This window comes from Scyliorhinus canicula, chromosome 11 (genome assembly GCF_902713615.1).
Source record: "Scyliorhinus canicula chromosome 11, sScyCan1.1, whole genome shotgun sequence".
NCBI lineage: Eukaryota > Metazoa > Chordata > Chondrichthyes > Carcharhiniformes > Scyliorhinidae > Scyliorhinus > Scyliorhinus canicula.
The window spans coordinates 165995583-166019055 of record NC_052156.1 but is presented as its reverse complement, the minus strand read 5'-3'; the positions used below and the strand labels follow the sequence as shown (position 1 = coordinate 166019055).

Sequence of the window (23473 nt, the reverse complement as noted above, 5' to 3'; positions counted from 1 at the left end):
AGCGGCGCGCTGATTGGAGCAGCGCCTGCCCAATGGAGTCCGCAATGGCGGCCGCTGTTTACTTTCGGTTGTGAGGCAGTTTGCAGGCCCGACATGAAGCGGCTGCTCCCGGTGCCGCTGCTGCTGCTGTGGCTGGCCCAGGGCGGGCAGCCCCTCCAGCCCGGGGAATGTGAAGGTGAGCGGCCTGACCCGGGGTAGAGTCAGTGGGACCCAGCCTGGTCCCGGGAACCCACAGCCCCGGGGGACCCAGCCCGGCCTCGGGTAGCCGGGGACCCAGCCCGGCCCTGGGGACCCACAGCCCCGGGGGACCCAGCCCGGCCCCCGGGGGACCCAGCCCGGCCCGGCCCCCGGGGGACCCAGCCCGGCCCGGCCCCCGGGGGACCCAGCCCGGCCCCCGGGGGACCCAGCCCGGCCCGGCCCCCGGGGGACCCAGCCCGGCCCGGCCCCCGGGGGACCCAGCCCGGCCCGGCCCCCGGGGGACCCAGCCCGGCCCGGCCCCCGGGGGACCCAGCCCGGCCCGGCCCCCCGGGGACCCAGCCCGGCCCGGCCCCCCGGGGACCCAGCCCGGCCCGGCCCCCCGGGGACCCAGCCCGGCCCCCCGGGGACCCAGCCCGGCCCCGGGGACCCACAGCCCTGGGGACCCAGCCCGGCCTCGGGTAGCCGGGGACCCAGCCCGGCCCCGGGGACCCACAGCCCCGGGGGACCCAGCCCGGCCCCCGGGGACCCTCAGCCCTGGGGACCCAGCCCGGCCATACAGCCCGGCCACCCAGTCTGGCCCCGGGGACCCACAGCCCCGGGGGACCAGCCCGGCCTCGGGTACCCAGAGCCCAGGGGACCCAGCCCGGCCCTGGGGACCCGGGGACCCAGCCTGGCCCTGGGGACCCCCAGCCCCGGGGACCCAGCCCGGACCGACCGGCCCCGGGTACCCAGCCCGGACCCGGGGACCCACAGCCCCGGGGGACCCAGCCCCGGGGACCCAGCCCGGACCGACCGGCCCCGGGGACCCAGCCCAGACCCGGGGACCCAGAGCCACTGGGTACCAGCCCGGCCCCGGGGACCCAGCCCAGACCCGGGGACCCACAGCCACGGGGTACCAGCCCGGCCCCGGGGACCCACAGCCCCGGGGGACCCAGCCCGCTTAGACTTCAGTGTGGGTGGCATGATTGGGAAATTTGCAGATGACACCAAAGTCTGACCAGGTGATAGTGAAGAGAACACTTCTGGACTACAGAATGAGATCAATAGTTTGGTGTGGGCAGAGAAATGGAATTCCGTCCAGAAAAATGTGAGGTAATGTATTTGGCGAGGGCAGAAAAGGGAATACTTAATAAATGGGAAAATATTAAAAGGGGTTGAGGAATAATAATCATTTTATTGTCACAAGTAGGTTTACATTAACACTGCAATGAAGTTACTGTAAGTGAGAGCTTGATGTGCATCTCCACAGGTTTTTGAGGGTGGTAGGACAGCTGGATAAGGCGATAATGCACATGTAATGCCTTTTATTGGGTGAGGTATTGAATACAAAAGCAGGGGTGTAACGCTGGAACTGGATAGAAACGTTGCTTAGGCCACATCTGGAGTTCTGTGTACAGTTCTAGTCACCACATCACAAGAAGGACATCACTTCTCAGGAGAGAGTACAGAGATTACAATAACTTTGCCAGGGCTTAGAAAAGTGGGGCCAAGAGAAGAGATTGGTTAGGCTGGGGTTGTTTTCGGAGGCTGAGTGGTGATCTATTTTTAAAAAAATTTAGAGTACCCAATTCATGTTTTCCAATTAAGGGGCAATTTAGCGTGGCCAATCCACCTACCCTGCACATCTTTGGGTTGAGGGGGTGAAACCCACGCACACACGGGGAGAATGTGCAAACTCCACACTGACCCAGAGCCGGAATCGAACCTGGGACCTCGGTGCCGTGAGGCAGCAGTGCTAGCCACAGCACCACTGTGCTACCCGAGTGGTGACCTAATTGAGGTGTACAAAATTATCAGAGACCGAGATAGGAAAGACTTGCTTCCCCTAGCTGAGGACTCAATTACCAGGGGGCAGAGATTTAAGGTGATTGGTAGAAGGATTAGAGTGGACATGAGGAAAAACCTTTTCACTCAAAGGGTGGTGAGCGTCTGGAATTCACTGCCTAAGTCAGTGGTTGAGGCTGAAACACTCAACACATGTAAAAGCTGGGGATTGAGTACTGAGCCCTACGGAACCCCACTGAAAACAGCCTACCAGCCACAAAAACCTCCATCAATAATGATCATTTTGTTTCCTGCCACTGAACCAGTTTTGTATCCAACTTGCTACATTCCCCTGGATCCCAAAGGATTCTATTTTTTTGAGCCAGTCTGCCTTGTGGGACCTTGTCAAAAGTCTTGCTAAAATCCAGGTAGACTACATCAACTGCATTACCTTCATCAATCCTCCCTTTTACCAGTTCAAAGAATTCACTCACGTTAGTCAGACACAACCTTTCCTTAACAAATCCATGCTAACTAACCTTGATTAATCCATGAGAGGGAGAGGTAGAGACATGTGGGAGACGGTGTGGGTGAAAGTGCGTGGAGAGGGGAGGGAGTGGTGACAAGGAGTGTCTAGAAAGGGAGGCAGGGTGGAGAGATGGGTGTTAGGATATGGTGAGGGGGGGGGAGAGGAGTGGAGTGAATAGTGCAGATGGGGGGGAGATGGGATTGGTGGTGGGGGGGGGGGGTGGAGGGATAGAAGTGGACGGTTCTTGGCATTGTGAGGGGGCAGTTTGGGAAGACCGTAAGACATAAGAGCAGAATTAGGCCACTCGGTACATCGAGTCTGCTCCGCCATTCAACCATGGCTGATATTTTTCTCATTCCCATTCTCCTGCCTTCTCCCCATAAACCCTGATCCACTTATTAATCGAGAACCTATCTTTCTCTATCTTAAAGACATTCAGTGATTTGCCCTCCACAACCTTCACAACTCTCCAAAGAGTTCCACAGATTCACCACCCTCCGGTTGAAGAAATTCCTTCTCATCTCTGCTTTAAAGGATCGTACCTTTAGTCTGAGATTGTGTCCTCTGCCTCTAGATTTTCCTACAAGTGGAAACATCCTCTCCATGTCTACTCTACCAGGCCACGCAGTATCCTGTAAGTTTCAATAAAATTCCCCCCTCATCCTTCTAAAAGGGAAGGGAGTGGTTTTCTCACTCCTGCTCCCCCCCCCCCCCCCCCCCCCCCCTTTGCTGTTTCAATTCAGCAAATCCAGTATTAGGCTGTCATGTGAGAGTGCCTTTAAGAATTGGATGTTTAAGAAATGATGTATCTTTAAGAAATGAAGCGGATCATATTACTGAAGTGATGTCACGGGGGGCGGAGCTGAGCTCACTTCTGCTTTTTGGGAGATTTAGTTTCAGTTTGAAGAAAGCTTGGGTGTGGCTGTGAGCTGCATTGCTGGTGATCTCTGCCATGAAGGACTATCTCTTAATCCTTTGGTGAAATCGGAATTGTAAAAAGGTCTCAGTATTGAATATAAATCTAATGTCTTTCTGTTTGAAGGATTTGTTAAGTCTTTTGGATGTGTAAAGGAACAGTTTGCAGGATTGGGTAGTGTTGTATTATTTTCGGGGTTATCTTTGAAGTAAGGGGTGTTAAGAGATCCAATGTTTATTTAAAAGGTTAATTTGAGTTCATGGAATAAACATTGTTTTGTTTTAAAAACCACGTGTCCATAATTATAATCCTACACCTGGGGAACAAGCCGTGTGCTTCAAAAGCAACAATCCATTAAAGGTGAGGGTTGGTTGAACTCTATGATACATTTTGGGGTTCTGAAAACACCTCTCCCATAACAGCTGCCACCCAGAAAGAAGGTGGCCAATTAGCGGTGCGTCTATTTGGAGTCTAGGCCGTGTCTTGGGTGGGGGGCAGATGGGGAGGTTTTGCCATAAACAGGAAGTCAGTTATGACTATTTCAAAGGTTTCTTTCCCTCTCAAGCTCCCTGTACCTTTATGACGGGCTTAAAACAGTCAGTTAAACAAAGTCAGAAATCATGCAGATGCTGCCACCTTCACCAGCTGTCTCTGTAGCAGACACGGTGCCAGTATCAAGCTTTACCCTCCGCCATCAGAAGTACCTGGAGAGAAGTATTTCCAAACGTCTTCCCAACCAACAGGTGTAAACATGGAGTGGTGAGTGAAACGTGTGTAAGCATCTCTTTCACAAGGTCAATAGCTGCTTCTTTGTTTATTGCAAAATGGTGGGAACGCTTCAGATTTCCATCGTTGCTCCCCTTGCGTGGTTTTCAAGGTTGGCATGGTGACATGGCATTGCCAACATGACATAATTGTACCATATTTCCTGTATGTGCGGCTGCAAAATCCAACCCAGAGAGCGAGAAAGGGAACGGGCAAGGGCGAGTGAGACTAAGAAGGGGGGGGGGGTCAAGGAGGGAGAGACATGGGGTGGGGGAGGAGAGGGTTACAGGTTGGCAACAGAGGAGGAGAGGACAAGGGGGGGGGGGGGAAGGGGGGGCGAGTGGGAGGTGGGGAGAGGGAGGTAGTGGATGGGGAGGACGGGTCGAGGGAAGAGGGGAACAGGAAGGGGGAGAGAGATAGAGGGATTGGGGAAGGAACAGGTGTATGTTGTGGACGGAGAGAGAGGAGGGGAAAGAGAAAGTGAGGTGTAGAGGTGAGAATAAAAAGCAAAACATTGGATGCTGGAAATTTGAAACGAAAAGCAAATTCTTGAAGTACTCGGCAGATCAGGCAGCCTGCATGGTGTGAGAAGAAAGGTTTATGTTTCAGGTCAATGACCTTTCCTCAGGCCTTCCCTTTGTTCTTTCCCCACTCGCTTAACTTGCACAGTAAAAACATTTTGAAAATTCATTCATGGAGGTGAGCATTTCTGGCTAAACCAACATATATTACCCCTCTCTAATTGCCCCTGAGTAGGTGGAGCTGAGCCACCTTCTTGAATACAACTGAGTGAGTTGCTCGGCCGTTTCAAAAGACGGGTATGACACAAACACATTGGAGTCACGTATAGACCAGACCAACATTGGCAGACTTTCCTTCCCTGAAGACCATTAGTGAACCAGATGGATTTTGGTGACAATCCAGTAGTATCAGCTTTACAATTACTGATACTAACTTTTTATTCCAGATTTATTCAACTAACTGAATTTAAGTTCCCTGCTGCTGTTGTGGAATTTGGGCTCCTCTTTCCAGATCAGAAGTCCAGTCACATGGCCGCGAGAATATCGTGCTCCACACATATCTCAACCCCACCTTTTCCCGGTTCTAGTGAAATGTCATCGACCTTGAACATTAACTCTGTTTCTCTCTCTACAGATGCTGCCAGAGCTGCTGAAGATAAAACTACTTGCTTCTGATTATGCACAGCGATTTATTTCTTTTGACACATCTTTTGTTTTGCCTTGCACCATCAATCCTTTTGTCATTCGTAAACTCTTCCAACATAATTTGTTTTATTCTTCCCTCCCTCCTTGACACCTCTAACCTTTCCTATTTGGATGCACAACGACTGGAAACATTAACTGTTTTTCTCCACAGGGACTGCCTGACCTGCTGAATATTCCCATAATGTTCTGTTTTTATTTCGCACTTCGGCGCGTGCTTCTGAACAAATTTATTTCTCCCTCTTGACCCCTTCATTCCTCCCCATAGTTTCCCAACCAAAGAATGGGATGGGTTTAGAGAGGGTGCAGAAGAGAATTACGAGAATGGTTCCAGGAATGAGGAACTTCAGGCACTTGGATTGGAGGAGCTGGGTTGTTCTCCTTGGGCGGGAAGGTTGAGAGGAAATTTGACAACGGTGTTCAAAATCATGAGGGGTCTGGTCAAAGTCGATGAGGACATATTGTTCCCATAGGTGGAAGGGTTGAGAAGCAGAGGATGCTAATTTAAGGTATTGGCAAAAGATCTAAAAGCAATGTGAGGATCAGCTGTTTCACACATGATGGTGGAGCAAGCTGGAAGGGCCAAATGGCCTCCTCCTGCTCCTACATTCCTTGTAGTTATAATCTAGGGTGTGTTGGGGACAGATTTAATCATGGCCTTCAAAAGAGAATTAAATAAGTACCTGTTACAATCCCAGTTGATGTTATAACTGGATGGGAAAATGCCAGAATGGAACCATGGCTCAAAATATCACACCTTTGCCTTTTTAAAATCAAATGTGGAGGAAGAGAGTCGCAGGACCGTTAATTAGTTCTAACAACAAGAAAAAAAACATTTATTAAATATGGAAAATTTGGATTGCAATACAATATTCCTTTACTCACCCCTTAGTTTAACAAATGCACACCAGTTTTAAGATTAACACATTACAATGTACATCTTAAACTGTAACGGCCTCATTTAATATACAAAGTCCCTTTGACGCACAATAGTTGCCTGTGGTCAAGTACACTTTGAAACCCCACACACTGATATCCAACCAATACTGTCTTCTCAATTGCTTTAAAATTTATTTCGTAGACTGTAGTAAAAACTTTAGGATTACTTAGGGAAACTTTAAGCTTACTTTAGAAACCCAACTTCTCACCAGCCGATTCCTTCTCAACTTTGCCTGGGGCACACGTGGACAGTATCCTGTTCTACTTCCCAGTTACTAGAACCAACTGTCCTTCAGTTCCTCTGGAGCTTGCTTTGTTACACATTACTCCATTGCACAGCTTATCTTGCCTCGGGCAGGGCTGAGAGATGTTTCTTCTCCAGTTGTCTATCTGCAACTGCTCTGGTTTTCATTTAATAAAAATGAAGAACAAAGGAATTTTTTTTGTTTTAGCTTACAAGGGCTTCTAGTTGTTAAGCAACGTCTACGTATCTCTGCTGGCCTATTGATTTTTCAAGCCGTAACGCTCTCTATCACAATAGAATCCCAGTTGGAATTGAAACCAACCCCACACACACGAACACCGTTGTCCAGCATGAATCTAACTACAAGTTTTACCATTCCAAGCACAGAAACGTCAAATATCCCACAGAAACCAAACCTCAGTTCTAATGTTTACTAATGCAAATATACATGGTAGCACAGTGGTTAGCACCATGGCTTCACCGCCAGGATCCCAGATTCCATTTCTGGCATGTGTCACTGTCTGTGCGGAGTCTGCACATTCTCCCCGTGTCTGCGTGGGTTTCCTCCGGGTGCACCAGTTTCCTCCGAGAAGTCCGGAAAGACGTGCTGTTAGGTAATTTGGACATTCTGAATTCTTCCTCTGTGTACCCGACTAGGGGCTTTTCACAGTAACTTCATTGCAGTGTTAATGTAAGCCTCCTTGTGACAATAAAGATTATAAATATAAATCCCTGAAAACAACATTTGTTTTCCTAACACACCTGTAAGGGGGGGGGGGACAAAATTGCAGGGGTTCAGGAAAAGGGTTGGGAGTGGGAGCAGCTAAAGGCCAAGAAACCGGATGGGCTCGATGGGCCAAATGGCCTCCTCCTATCTGTAACCATTCTATGATCCTCAAAAGTTTTGATGTGGAAAATTGTAACTTTAATTCTTTTTTTTTTACACTGATGGGGAAACAAAAATTGCTAACGCTGCAGTTATGTTTCTCCTGGAATGGTCTATGCTGCGAACTGATCATTCAACAATGTTGATGCTACTCATCGACTTTTGCAGTCAGCCTGGTATCTGAACAGTGGAAATCAGTTGGCATCCAGAAAATAGAACTTTAGAAATAGTATTCATGATTTTACTAATTATAAAATGTCATATTGTCATTATACCTTTTTGGTAAGGTTTAATAGCAGTGATAGAAAGTTTCTGTACAGTCTGTTTATCAACTGAAAATGTTTAGTCACACAATTATAGAGTGTTGTCCTTCCAAAGTTGGGTCGTGTTTAAAAAATGCTCGATATCAAAAAAAACCCCACACCAGTTGTTATAGGCCTCCCCAGTGGTTGGAATAATTTGAAATGACAAATGAACGTGCACTGCACAGCATTAAATTGTACCGATCAGATAAAGCTAGTGCTAACCCTATGTGTGTGCTAACTTCTTGCGGTACCGTGCAAATAACTGTTCTAAACTTGTTTGACTTTATGTAAGCATGTTTAGCACACAGGCAATGAAATTCATGATGGAAGACTGGCATGCAGCAAGTGGTGCATTGTAACATTTTTTGTACATGGTGAGTGTGCACTTCTGAAGTCTTGACTTTTTTTTAAACCGGAAAGTAGATCCTTGCTCTATAGTGTGTGATTCCACGTTCTGTTTGGAACTGAATGCAGTCCTAATTAGGTAGCAGTGTGCCTCTTAGTACCACAGTTTTCCTCGCTATCAAAGCATGTTCTTTTGCAGCATCATGCTACAGCCCCTGCTTCTCTATCTGATCGTGGTTTTTGTTGGTCTTGTTATGCCTGTTCAACCACTGAGTGTTCTTAGTGGCTTTCTGCCACGCACATTGCCAATGCCACCAAAATAGTTTGGGTTCATAACTTAATAGTAAGAAAAGAATTGGAGGTCAAATTTTGAATGACTATGGTCAGAAAGTACGGCATAATTACTTTTGTGTTAAAGTTTACAGACGGATTTAAAGTCTGTACCTCAATTTACATAAACTGTTGTAACATATTATTTGTGCTTGCCAAAATAAGGCACATGCATGCTGGTGATTTGAAGCGCTTCTATTTCAACATCCACTTTCTGGATAGAGCAATGGGTGAATGTGTAGTGAAGTTCCTGTTACTCTGTGCTCACAATGTACTTTCACTATCAAGCTCAAATGAGTGCTCCCTTCTGAATCCCTGTGCCCCCCACTGTCCCCATTTCCTCTATGACCATTTAGTAATGTTACCTGATTTAGTCTGAAGGATGGCCAGTTTTGTGTGCCATTCCCAGTAGGAAATATCTGAAAAATGCCATTTATCAGGTATTACCACAAAATGGCAGTTCTCCAGTTCAGTCTTCACCTTTATTGACTTATTCCTAAAATGCCATCTTTCTATAACATTCACTGTATTCTGGAAAGGCTGAATACAATGTGTGTGGAATGACCATAATCGCTGCCACATTAGCTGAAACATTACATTGAAGGAACAGTTATTTGATTTAGCCAATACCTGTGTTGATAAATGACTCCTACAAATATAAAGAATTTGCAATACAGTAACAGGCCATTTGGCCCAGCCAGCCTCTGTCGCTGTTTAGCTTCCATGTAAGGAAAGATTTTTAAATCACATTTAGCCTCCTGGTCTGATATTCTTTTATCTCCAGTCTCTTCTGGAGGTAATGTTACAACACCCGGGCTTAGTGCGCGGTCAATTCCAGCCCTACTTGACCCTGCATGGCAACGCAGGTGAAATAAGATTTTATAGCGATACCCGTGGCTTTGGTTGAGTTAAATTGACCACAGTTACGGGGTTTGTAAACATAAATAACGTTTTATTATTAACAGTAAGTATAATTAAACAGGCAAAAAAATACAGCTGGCTATCCACTATCATTCCCAACCCCCCCCCCCCCCCCCCCCCCCCAAACTCTCCTAACTTTTATATATATATATATATATATATATATATATACATATATATATATATACATATATATATATATTACATATACACACATACTGACAAACAACACTGAGGGAAAGGGGTAGTTGAGAGGTAACGATAATAGAAAAGAATAAGGATATTTGACTCTGGTGAATATCTTCCAGTTAGTTTCTGTTTGAAGGTTAGGCCTTCAGTTGGGTTCTTTCGCTCCCTTCAGCTTAGAATAGAGAACGTACAGTGCAGAAGGAGGCCGTTCGGCCCATCAACTCTGCACCGACCCACTTGAGCCCTCACTTCCACCGTAACCCAATAACCCCTCCTAACCTTTTTGGACACTAAGGGCAATTTAGCACGGCTAATCCACCTAACCTGCATGTCTTTGGACTGTGGGAGGAAACCGGAGCACCCGGAGGAAACCCACACAGACACGGAGAGAACATGCAGACTCCACACAGGCAATGACCCAGCGGGGAATCGAACCTGGGACCCTGGCCTGTGATGATCTTCACTGCAGACTCACACAGACAGCAGACAATCAGCAGCCGAGAGAGGGAGAAACACGGCTCCTCTTCCTTAGAGGGTCTAAAGACTTCAGGCGGGTTCTCTGGCAAGATTGCCTACTTTTTCGGTAAATTCAGGATCATTTCAAGTTTACAGGAAAGATGTGCCAGGCGTTCACTGGTTTTAGAACAATAAAACAGTTATTTCAGTGAGAGAGAGAAACTGTTTCTTCTCCTTCCAAGATCTAATCACTTCTGATCAGCTCTCAGAAGCATCATGCAGGAACCAATTGCTGACTGTTGTCAGACAGAACATTGTCCCTGGCCAACCCACTGCCTGCCTTCCCAACCAATCAAACTGCCTTCCTCCAAAGCTGGTTCTTAAGATTCACCAGGAGCTAGCGAGTCTGTTTCTCCTCCTCAAAATACAAAACCTGGTGCACACTGTCCTGACAAGCAGGCTGCTTCAGCTTGGGTCCTCTGCTCAAAAGGCACATTCCGTATGTGGGTCCATGGACCAAAAATAATTAAATTAAATATATGGGAACAACCGAAATAAACAAGAACGAGTCTTACAAATAATGTTGACTTAGTTTCTACTTGAAATATTAATCATGGAACTGGATTCCACGGCCTGATTACTCTGTAAAGAAGTTTTCCTTACTCTCTTTCCACCTCTTGCATTTATTTTGTATTTGTGGCTCCTCTTTCTGGATCGTCAACTACTGGTCTGCTTCTATCGACCAGGTCCCATTTTCTCATCTCCTTTAAATACTTCAAGCATGTTGCCCCCTAAACATTGTTGTTCAAGCAATTTAATCTCCTGTGAATGTGTACTTCCAAATCCCTCTTCAATTCCGCACCAGTTGAGTGTACTTCCATTCAGAGCGTAATTCTTGTTTTTTTAACAATGCATAATCTCGTTTGCTGCTGTTAAAAATCCGCTGTTTCTTAACCTATTTCCCCACCTTATCAGTATCCGTTGAACTTGCTTTGATGTTGCAAAGAATAACGACAATATAAATGTGAATACATTTCTAAATGGGTTTGGGGGGCTCATATTTTCTAGGGAGAGAGGGCATTGTCTCTCTCAAAGATGCAGGGAGGTGGTTGAAAACACACCTACACAGTCCCATTTTTCTAAGGCAAACCAGAGCCTGGTGATAAAAGCCCTGTTATTACCTGGTGTTATTTCAATCCGGAATAATCTGGCGTGTTTCTTAATCATGACGAAATAACCGAGATTTGGAAGGCGAAATTCCTACTTGACCAAACTCCTGAACATTTCTGGGGATGTGGCATCTCAGTGATTTGTTGAAAATTCTATGGTGTGGTACCTTAACTCCACAAAATATTCGACAGTTGTCAGTGAAGAACAAATTGCATGATGCTCGAGGTATAAAAGTGGCTGAATGCTGAAAATTACCAGCTCCTGTAAGAGGAGTTAGGAGGGTGTAGGAAGCAGGGGATCAAGGGTCACAAAAATTGATATTGGGGCTCTTCATGTGTATAATATTTTTATTAAGCCTAAAGCAAAAAAAACAGATTTGTCTTTCTCAAAGCCATACAATAAAAGTATTAATTGTGGAATTTTGAAATCTCCCAAGGCTTCATATAAAGATTACAGAATTGGCCCTTCCAATCCATTTGTGTTCAATACTTGTAGGAACATAGGAATTAGGAGCAGAAGTGGGCAATTCAGCCCTTCGAGCCTGCTCCGCCATTCTATCAGATCATGGCTGATCTCTTCCTGCTCTCAAATCCACCTCCCCACCTGTTGCTCATTTCCTTTTAACCGATTTTTAAATCAAATATATCTATCGCCTTGAAACCGTTTAATGACTCCGATTCCACCGCACTATGGGGCAGTGAGTTCCACAAATTCACTGCCCTCTGCGAGAAGTAGTTCCTCCTCATCTCAGTTTTAAAGCTACCGCCTCTCAACCTATATCTGTGACGTCCTGTTCTAGATTTCCCCACAAGGCGGAACATTTGGTCTACGTTTACTTTATCAATCCCTTTTAGTATTTAATACATCTCGATTAGATCCCCTCTCATCATTCTAAACTCCAGCGAGTATAAGCCTAAACTGTTTAATCTCTCCTCGTACATCAACCCTTGCATCCCCGGAATCAATCTGGTGAACCTCCCCTGAACTGCCCCCAATGCCACCACATCCTTCCTCAAATAAGGAGCTCAAATCTGGACACACTGCTCCAGATGTGGTCTCACCAACACCCTATACAATTGCAACAACACTTCTCTACTTTTATACTCCAGTCCTTTTTTTAATAAACACTAACATTCCATTTGCCTTTTTAGTTACATGCTGTAGCTGCATACAGACTTTCTGCGATTCGTGAACAAAGACACCCAGATTCCTCTGCCCAGGCGCATCTTGAGTTTGCTTTCCATTTAAATAATACTTTGCCTTTATTCTTTTGGCCAAAATGGATAATCTCACTTCATCTGCCATACTTTGACCCATTCTCTTAGCCTATTTATGTCTGTCTGTAAAATCTTTATCTCTTCTTCACTGCCTGCTTTCTCACCTATTTTATCATGCGCATATTTTGCTATGTTACACTCTTGTTTCTACTTGCAGATTATTTATATAAATTATAAACTGTTGAGGTCCGAGGACTGACCTCTGCGACAGCTCGCTGGTTACAGTTCGCCAGCCTATCCCGACCCTCTGCTTTCTGTCAGTCAGCCAATCCTCAATCCAATCTAGTACTCTATGCCCAATCCCCTGCGATCTCACCTTCTGGATCAGTCTTTTATGCGGCACCTTATCAAGCGCCTTCTGGAAGTCTAGATATACCACATCCACAGGTTCCCCATTATCCACCTTGCTGGTTACATCCTCAAAGAATTTATAACCCCAAAGATACTTTGGAATCATTCCAGATACCTCTTCAAATGTTGATCCAATATTACAGTTCAAAATTTCACAAAGTGAAACTTGAGCTTCATAAACAAATAGTTGAGTTTTAATGATCAGGTTTTATGTTGTAAGATTTTGCACATGGGCAAAAAAAATGAGCATTGCTACTTGAGTTGCTAATCTAAAACGCTGTCCAAGAAGTGTGTTTTCTTCTGTTAATCTAAATTGTGCGGTTCACTGTTGTTGAAAACAGAGCAGAAACCTCACAGCTGATATCTTTCTGTGGTAAAGTGTAAAGAGGATAACATCATTGAAGATTAAGATATATAAACGTTATTTAAAAGTAATTAGTTTTAAAAACTTCCATTAATTATGTTTTCAATTTGGATGTTTCTTTTTGAGATTTTTTTTTCCCCCACTTTTTTAAAAACCATTTAGTATGCATTGGATTTCTGGAGAGATTTTACAAATATTTGAAAGCGCAGGATGTGGAGCTGACACTTGAAATGGTAGTAAATGAACTGATGCTAATGTGTGAACATACCAAAGGAAAGGAGCACCGCCTGGTAAGTATGTTGTCGTGTTAAGATTTAAGTGCGATTGCTAATTTGGCTGCAGTGATAAAGGATGGGGGCTAGGTAGGTTCATTAAAATAACAGAAGGAACTTGTCAATAATGGAAACTCTTTAAGCACTAAGATTTCATTCAGCAGAGGAGGTTATGGGAAAACCTATTATAGACTCCTGACCGTGACAAAGGAGGCTATTCAGCCCATCGAGCCGGCTCTGACCCTCTGAAAGAGCACACTACCTAGCCCACTCCCCTGCCCTATTGCAGGTACCCCATCTAACCTTCTGAGAACCTCAGAAGTTTCAAAGAAAGTAAAGAATGAAAGATTGTTCTCACTGATGAATTGGTAATGAAAGTGCCAAAGCATCCGCTTTTCAAACTGAAAGACCAGGTTAGAAGTTCAAATGGATTAGAAATAGATTACGTTATCACAATTGAAATAGTCAATTTAGCATTTTGGAGGAATAGACCTGGATTAGGAATTACATTGGAGTAGAGGGACCGAGCATGAAAATGGGATTAATACTAATACTCTTTATTATTGTCACAAGTAGACTTATATTAACACTGCTATGTAGTTACGTGAAAAGCCCCTAGTCGCCACACTCCAGCGCCTGTTCGGGTACACTAAGTGAGTATTCAGAATGTCCAATTCGCCTAACAGCACGTCTTTGGGATTTGTGGGAGGAAAGCGGAGCACCCGGAGGAAACCCACACCGATATGGGGAGAACGTGCAGACTCCACACAGATAGTGACCCAAGCAGTGTTTGGAGGGGATAGTTCTGATGTGGACCTGGCACAGTGGCTGATTGGCCGCCTCCTGTAGTGTAATTTGTATGATTGCATAATATCTTTGTAATGTATATAGTGTGGCTGTATATTGAACCTTCATTGGACAATGTCACGCAGTGGGAAGCTGCCTGATTGTCCCACTTGTTTACCAGTGCTGCACAGGATTTGTCATGTGGAGGCGAGGTACCTATATACAGGGGGTTAGTTCTTGCCAATGCTCTAAGCTACTGACGCACACAATCTGACAGTAGCTTTTTTTGATGGTTGTATTGTATTGAAGCAAAGGAATATCGTACTAACGTGTATTTGTCTTTTAAAAGGCTTTTTATGGTTATATATTCTTACTTTTATTACCACTACCACATCCATCTTGTGCTTAAATTTATGTTTGGTTTATTTTCTTTTGCTGCTTCTCTTTTGTAGAAAGTGATTGATGAATTTCCCATATATTAGGACAAGCTCTACTCCTTCACACAAACCATTGACTGGTTTCTATAGCAATTGCAATTATATTAAGTATTCAGCTAAGTGAAAGAAGACGAAAGCACTAATTAATCAGTGAGATTAAGTGTGTAAATGATTACTATATGTCCATGTATTGATAATGTCTGCATGACACAAATAAATGAAATTGGAAAAATACTTTGGTAAATTCAGTAAATTGGAGAAAATCACCCTAGGGTTGAAATACCCTCTCTCACCAGTTTAAAATATTGTTTAAACTGAAGAAACATCGGCGGCACGGCAACACAGTGGTTAGCACTACTGCTTCACAGCGCCAGGGACCTGGGTCCGATTCCCAGCTTGGGTCACTGTCTGTGCAGAGTCTGCACGTTCTCCCCGTGTCTGCGTGGGTTTCCTCCGGGTGCTCCGGTTTCCTCCCATAGGTCCTGAAATGAGGGACTGTTTAGCACAGGGCTAAATCACTGGCTTTGAAAGCAGACTAGGGCAGGCCAGCAGCATGGTTCAAATCCCGTAACAGACTCCCCGAACAGGTGCTGGAATGTGGCGATTCGCGGCTTTTCACAGTAGCTTCATTTGAAGCCTACTTGTGACAATAAGCGATTTTCACTTGGGCAGCACGGTAGCATTGTGGATAGCACAGTCGCTTTACAGCTCCAGGATCCCAGGTTCGATTCCGTCTTGGGTCACTGTCTGTGCGGAGTCTGCACATCCTCCCCGTGTGTGCGTGGGTTTCCTCCGGGTGCTCCGGTTTCCTCCCACAGTCCAAAGATGGCAAGGTAGGTGGGTTGGACATGATAAATTGCCCTTAGTGTCCAAAATTGCCCTTGGTGTTGGGTGGGGTTACTGGGTTATGGGGATAGGGTGGAGGTGTTAACCTTGGGTAGGGTGCTCTTTCCAGGAGCCGGTGCCGACTCGATGGGCCGAATGGCCTCCTTCTGCACTGTAAATTCTATGAATTCAAAATGTACTTCAACATACCCAAGCTTGAGGTAGGATTATGTTGGTGTTGAATAAATTAGATTTTTTTTAAATTACAGACACGGAATCAGGAAAAGATTTGGAAAATTCCCTTCTCTGATTCATTGTTAAAATACAAATTAAAAAATTTTTAAATTCATTAAAAAAAATGTAAAATTCAAATATCAACAACTTGCCCCTAAAATATGTACTCTGTTAATTACAATTTGCCCTTTGTGAATCAGTACTCTTCATAGAAGTAAGTTTGTAAGCAGCAGGTTGTAATTGTTTGTGAAAGGTTTTTCTGGCTTGCTGTATTTATAAGATTATGGGTGTGATACACAATGTAATTTAACTTTTCTTTCACATAGTGCTACTATGTTGGAGCAACAAGTGATGCCGCAACTAAAATTGTGAATGAAATAGCCCGTCCTATGAGTGCACATGTACCGGTCCTGAAGATTTGTGAAAAACTGAAACGGAAAGACATGCAGATCTGTGAGCTGAAATATGGTACGTATAACCTCACTTTCTCTTTTTTAAAATAAATTTAGAGTACCCAATTCATTTTTTCCAATTAAGGGGCAATTTAGCCTGGCCAATCTACCTGCACCTGCACATCTTTGGGTTGTGGGGGTGAAACCCACGCAAACACGGGGAGAACGTGCAAACTCCACACGGACAGAATGTGCAAACTCCACACGGACAGTGACCCGGGGCCGGGATCGAACCTTGGAGCCGTGAAGAAACAGGGCTAACCCACTGCACCACCATGCTGCCCTAACCTCGCTTTCTCTACCCTGTGCATCATCCTGTGTAATTTGTCTGAACTGTCTGCTTCTCCAAATATACACCTTGTGTCAAGTGTGTCTGTATCCATCACCCCTCGGCAGTATACTCGTTACAAAGTGTGCGTCATTTGCATGTGATTGGTTCAGAATTCATGTTTATAAGAACCAACAAATTGTAATTGAACAACTAATGAATGCACCAATCAAAAGAACAATACAGCACAGGAACAGGCCCTTCGGCCCTCTCAAGCCTGTACGGGTCATGATACTAACTTTGGCCAAAACCCTCAGCACTTCCTTATGCCGTATCCCTCTATACCCATCCTATCCATGTATTAGTCGAGATGCCATTTGAACGGCGCCGTTAATGTATAAAAGTAAGCGAAGTAGGCATATTTCAATTTTGAAAAAGTATGAGGTCAGTAAAGTCTAGTAATTGTTTTAGAAAGAAAGCCATAAGGTTGCACAAATATTTTTGGCTGCCATCTTGAGCGGTTAGCTAATTGAACCTCGAACTACATACTTAACATTTAGGACGTAATAGGCGAAGACTTGCAAGACTTTATACCGACATAAAGGAAGGACGGTAGAAAGAGGGTAAATCTATCTAAGGAAATAAGGGAGAGTATCAAATTGAAGGAAAAAGCATACAAAGTGGCAAAGATTAGTGGGAGACTAGAGGACTGGGAAATCTTTAGGGGGCAACAGAAAGCTACTAAAAAAGCTATAAAGAAGAGTAAGATAGATTATGAGAGTAAACTTGCTCAGAATATAAAAACAGTAAAATTTTCTACAAATATATAAAACAAAAAAGAGTGGCTAAGGTAAATATTGGTCCTTTAGAGGATGAGAAGGGAGATTTAACAATGGGAGATGAGGAAATGGCTGAGGAACTGAACAGGTTTTTTGGGTCGGTCTTCACAGTGAAGACACATAACATGACAGTGACTGATGGAAATGAGGCTATGACAGCTGAAGACCTTGAGATGATTGTTATCACTAAGGAAGTAGTGATGGGCAAGCTAATGGGGCTAAAGGTAGACAAGTCTCCTGGCCCTGATGGAATGCATCCCAGAGTGATAAGAGAGATGGCTAGGGAAATTGCAAATGCACTAGTGATAATTTACCAAAATTCACTAGACTCTGGGGTGGTCCCGGCAGATTGGAAATTAGCAAACGTGACACCACTGTTTAAAAAAGGAGGTAGACAGAAAGCGGGTAATTATAGGCCAGTTAGCTTAACTTCAATAGTAGGGAAGATGCTGGAATCTATCATCAAGGAAGAAATAACGAGGCATCTGGATGGAAATTGTCCCATTGGGCAGTCGCAGCATGGGTTCATAAAGGGCAGGTCGTGCCTAACTAATTTAGTGGAATTTTTTGAGGGCATTACCAGTGCAGTAGATAATGGGGAGCCAATGGATGTGGTATATCTGGATTTCCAGAAAGCCTTTGACAAGGTGCCACACAAAAGGTTGCTGCATAAGATAAAGATGCATGGCATTAAGGGTAAAGTAGTAGCACGGATAGAGGATTGGTTAATTAATAGAAAGCAAATAGTGGGGATTAATGGGTGTTTCTCTGGTTGGCAATCAGTAGCTAGTGGTGTCCCTCAGGGATCAGTGTTGGGCCCACAATTGTTCACAATTTACATAGATGATTTGGAGTTGGGGACCAAGTGCAATGTGTCCAAGTTTGCAGATGACTCTAAGATTGGTAAACCAAAAAGTGCAGAGGATACTGGAAGTCTGCAGAGGGATTTGGATAGGTTAAGTGAATGGGCTAGGGTCTGGCAGATGGAATACAATGTTGACAAATGTGAGGTTATCCATTTTTGTACGAATAATAGCAAAAGGGATTATTATTTAAATGATTAAATATTAAAACATGCTGCTGTGCAGTGCTGGGTGTGCTCGTGCATGAGTCACAAAAAATTGGTTTAGAGGTGCTTAAGAAGGCTAATGGAGTTTTGTCCTTCGTTGCTAGAGTGATGGAGTTTAAGAGTAGGGAGGTTATGCTGCAATTGTAAAGGTGTTAGTGAGGCCACACCTGGAGTATTGTGTTCAGTTTTGGTCTCCTTACCTGAGAAAGGACGTACTGGCACTGGAGGGTGTCCAGAGGAGATTCACTAGGTTAATCCCAGAGCTGAAGGGGGTGGATTACGAGGAGAGGTTGAGTAGACTGGGACTGTACTCGTTGGAATTTAGAAGAATGCGGGGGGATCTTATAGAAATGTATAAAATTCTGAAGGGAGTAGATAGGATAGATGCGGGCAGGTTGTTTCCACTGGCGGGTGAAAGCAGAACTAGGGGGCATAGCCTCAAAATAAGGGGAAGTAGATTTAGGACTGGGTTTAGAGGAACTTCTTCACCCAAAGGGTTGTGAATCTGTAATTCCTTGCCCAGTGAAGCAGTTGAGGCTCCTTCATTAAATGTTTTTAAGGTAAAGATAGATTGTTTTTTGAAGAATAAAGGGATTAAGGGTTATGGTGTTCGGGTCGGAAGGTGGGGACTGATTGAGGACGTGCAAGGTGCAAATTACATTTTTTATCTGTCTTGGGGTTCCATGGCTGCAGAAAGTGCTCCCCTGCTTCATATCTTCTTATTGTGTTTATTTTCTATGTCCCGAATATAACTGCATTCCTGTTGTTCTGATATGATGCCAGGTGTGAATTCTCATTTACAAACACCACTTCAATACTCCTCAATTTCAAAGCCTGTACAGCTCGTTGCATGTGTGCAAACTGTGATGGAACAGGCTGCAAACTAGAAAGATTGGAACATGGTAGCTGCGACCACTTTGTACTTAGGAAATCAGAAACTGCTGGAATTGTGCCTAACAGTCAGTAGCTATGCAGAGAACAGATAGTTACCATTAAGCTGTGGACTTGTCAGATGGAAAAGGTTGCAGATGGACGGCATTTAAAAAGGAGCAACATTGTGAGGGTGGGGGGGGGGGGAAGAAAGTGCAACTGCCCACAGGAAAATAAATGGGCCTGAAAAAAATAACATTGGCTGACAGGAAGCAGAACATTGTGTATTTCACTAAAATTGACGGATTAAAAAATGCATTTGGCCAATTTTGCCTCCGATCCTGAATCCCCCCAAAACAGAAGCAGGAAGAACAGTTTGCGCAACGTACCCAAGACATCTAAAAGCAGGTGAAGCATTTTAGCAAGGGACAGTATGAATTTGGCCTTTTAAGCAAAATGCACAAATGTTTAACAAGTCACTTAGTCACGCCAAGGTGCAGCACAGAGGGTACAGAAGAACACTAAGTTCAGGAGTAGTTAGAGTTGTTATCCAATAGTTCCGAATTGCAGACTGTGTCCTCCATCTGTGAGGATCTGCAGCGTCTAATGCTCCATTTAGTGTGTAGATGCAGGTATGGTGTGTGTGTGTTGCCTGAGATTGAGAAGGTAGCGCCTTCATGAATGAACCCAGCTGGTTCAGGAATTGAACCCGTGCTGCTGGCCTTGCTCTTCATCACGAAGTGAGCGAAACCACCCCCCAAACCCATCTTGAGGTACAATATACACAGTGAATATTGGTGCTGCTGCCATGCACTTCATATATAAGTGGCTCCTTACCATCTCTGCTAAAGGCATTGGTGGGTGCCAAGGATATGGCTGACATCCCATAATTATGGATGCTCTATGTTAAGATAATAGTGTAATCCAAATGTACGCAGCATCCAACTCGTGACTTTTTTCTTCCTTATTGAAAGACAGGCCTGTATTTGAACAAAGAACAATACAGCACAGTAACAGGCCCTTCGGCCCTCCAAGCCTGTACTGGTCATGATACCACCCTTGGCCCAAAACCCTCAGCACTTCCTTGTGCCGTATCCCTCTATACCCATCCTATCCATGTATTTGTCGAGACGCCTTTTGAACGGCGAAACATAGTGCATTTGCATAGTGCCTTACATGACCCAGGGATGTCGCAAAGAACCTCACGGCCAATTTAGTTGTTGAAGTGTAGTCACTGTTATAATAAAAGAAACATGACATAGAATTTACTCAGCGATGATCTGTTTCCGTGATCTTGATTTGAGGGCTAAATATTCAGTGGGAGCCTCCCTCCTCTTCACAATTAGTGTCAAGAAAGCTCATGTCCACCTGGGAGGGCAGACAGGGCGGAATGGAACTTGAACCTACAACATCTGACCCAGAAACAAGAATGCTTCACTCAGCCATGCCTGACACTGAAGTTGCAGTTAACTTTAAGAATATGGTGGGAGAATAGGCTGCTTAGTAATTTTTGATGTGGAGATGCCGGCGTTGGACTGGGGTGAGCACAGTAAGAAGTCTTACAACAGCAGGTTAAAGTCCAACAGGTTTGTTTCAAACACGAGCTTTCGGAGCTGGTGTTGTAAGACTTCTTACTGTAGTAATTTTTGAGATACAAAAAACTTGTAAACCTTGGTCAAAATTTCCCTGTGAAAATAATAAGTTTTGTAGTTGAACAGAAGATAATTTGTCAATGATGGAATTTCTGGAATGTTTTGCATGTGTCACCCATTGGTGGGGTGTCATTAGACACTTGAATATTTAGCAAAAGTAAATATTTAGCAAAAGTAATAGTGTATTAGACTGCCTGACATTTCATTAACAACATTGTGGCGTAACTATTAAAATAGATTTTCTCTGTGTTCCTATAGCTAAGAAATTGAAATTGAATAAAGTTGAACTGAGCAGACTGCGAGTGGCAGAGCTGAAGAGGATTCTCGATGACTGGGGAGAGAAATGCATAGCGTGTGTGGAGAAAGTGGAGTTAATCAATTTAATCTTGGAATTAGCGCGGAAAGATCACATTGATGAACTAGATGTCAATTGTGAACCATAAAGAATTACCTACATTTTTAAAAGGAAAACTGGACCTCAGCGATGTTATGCAGTATATGTATGGTGCATGCCATGGATATGGTATACCATAAAGATAAATTTACCACTTCAAATGGTCTTCTCAGTTCTTTGTGTTCTTTCAGTGTTTTTGAACATTTAGAAGATTGACTGGCCACTAGAGGGGGCTCCTGGGCAACTTATTAAACAAGACTGGTTGCAGTGCAGGAAGAGCCCATGTCTGTTCTACAATAATAATTATCTTTCTTAGTGTCGCAAGTAGGTTTAAATTAACACTGCAAGGAAGTTAATGTGAAAATCCCCTTGTCGCCACACTCCGTCGCCTGTTCGGGTACATAGATCATCCAACTCAATATGGGCAGCACGGTAGCATGGTGGTTAGCATAAATGCTTCACAGCTCCAGGGTCCCAGGTTCGGTTCCCGGCTGGGTCACTGCCTGTGCGGAGTCTGCACGTCCTCCCCGTGTGTGCGTGGGTTTCCTCCGGGTGCTCCGGTTTCCTCCCACAGTCCAAAGATGTGCGGATTAGGTGGATTGGCCATGCTAAATTGCCCGTAGTGTCCTCAAAGTAAGGTTTTGGGGGGGGGGGGGGTTGTTGGGTATAGGGTGGATACGTGGGTTTGAGTGGGGTGATCATTGCTCGGCACAACATCGAGGGCCGAAGGGCCTGTTCTGTGCTGTACTGTTCTATGTTCTAATAGCCTAATCCTGCTTTCTCCCCATAACCTTTGATCCCATTCACCCCAAGTGCTATATCCAGCCGCCTCTTGAATATATTCAATGTTTTAGCATCAACTACTTCCTGTGGTAATGAATTCCACAGGCCACAGGCTCTTTGGGTGAAGAAATGACCAGGAACTGATCTTTGCGGTAGCTGATTAGTAACAACCTGCCACCTGAGAATGGCCCACTTATTTCTGTCTGTTAACCAATTCTCAATCCACATCAGCACATTAACCCAATTCCTAATTTTGTTTACTCACATCCTCTGTGGAACCTTATCAAAGCCTTCTGAAAATCCCAATACACCATTCTCTTAGAAACCGTTGCGGTAACTTATTGAACAAATTCACAGGTGAACTTTTAACACAAATAAAATATTAAACAAGAAAAATAAGTTGTATTAGACCAGACAAAAAGGTTCGAAAGATCTCTTTTTTTAAAAAATAATTTTTATTGAAAAATTTTGAATTTACGCAACAACATCAAACCATACTAAAATACCAACGATAACAGTAATGACAACAATCATAAACCTTTGCCCCTCCTCAATGAACAACCCAACATATTAACAACAACTTAAGTTAACCCAGTGTTAAGTTACATAACCGTAGCGAAAAAAAATATAGAAACTATAGTTAGGAACCCCCCCCCCCCCGCCCACCCCACCTCCCCCCCCCACCCCGGGTTGCTGCTGCTATTGACCAAGATGCCTATCTTTGAGCCAGGAAGTCCAGAAAAGGCTGCCACCGTTTATAGAACCCTTGTATTGATCCTCTCAGGGCAAATTTAACCCTTTCCAACTTTATAAATCCCGCCATGTCATTGACCCAGGTCTCCACATTTGGGGGCTTCGCATCCTTCCACTGCAGCAAGATCCTCCGCCGGGCTACTAGGGACGCAAAGGCCAGGACACCGGCCTCTTTCACCTCCTGCACTCCCAGCTCCACCGCAACTCCAAAAATCGCGAGTCCCCACCCTGGTTTGACCCTGGATCCAACCACCCTCGACACCGTCCCCGCCACCCCCTTCCAGAATTTTTCCAGTGCCGGGCATGCCCAGAACATATGGGCATGATTCGCTGGACTCCCTGAACACCTGGTGCACCTGTCCTCACCCCCATAGAACCTACTCATCCTAGTCCCGGACATGTGGGCCCGGTGCAGCACCTTAAATTGGATGAGGCTAAGCCTCACACATGAAGAGGAAGAGTTGACTCTCTCCAAGGCATCCGCCCAAGTCCTGTCCTCTATCTGCTCCCCAAGTTCACCCTCCCATTTAGCCTTCAGCTCCTCCACTGACGACGACTCCACCTCCTGCATTACCTTATAGATGTCTTGACACCTTCCCCTCTCCGATTCACACCCCCGAAAGCACTCTGTCCATCGTCCCCCTTTGCCACCCCCTAAATCCCCCAT

The 23473-nt window shown here is 44.8% G+C and overlaps 1 protein-coding gene across 3 annotated transcripts; it reads left to right on the top strand.

Annotated features, from left to right (window-relative positions):
• Positions 1-23: 23 nt before the first annotated feature.
• cdnf (cerebral dopamine neurotrophic factor) lies at positions 24-21431 on the top strand. Of its 3 annotated transcripts, XM_038811955.1 has the most exons (5): positions 1030-1290; positions 8071-8143; positions 13335-13462; positions 16053-16194; positions 21135-21431. In XM_038811955.1, the coding sequence occupies exons 1-5, from the start codon at positions 1264-1266 to the stop codon at positions 21317-21319; spliced, it is 555 nt and encodes a 184-aa protein (XP_038667883.1). In that variant the 5' UTR covers positions 1030-1263; the 3' UTR covers positions 21320-21431. The 3 variants fall into 3 exon arrangements, with proteins under 3 accessions (XP_038667885.1, XP_038667883.1, XP_038667884.1); XM_038811957.1 differs by lacking the exons at positions 1030-1290; positions 8071-8143 and adding an exon at positions 24-175; XM_038811956.1 differs by lacking the exons at positions 1030-1290; positions 8071-8143 and adding an exon at positions 9903-10104.
• Positions 21432-23473: the final 2042 nt, after the last annotated feature.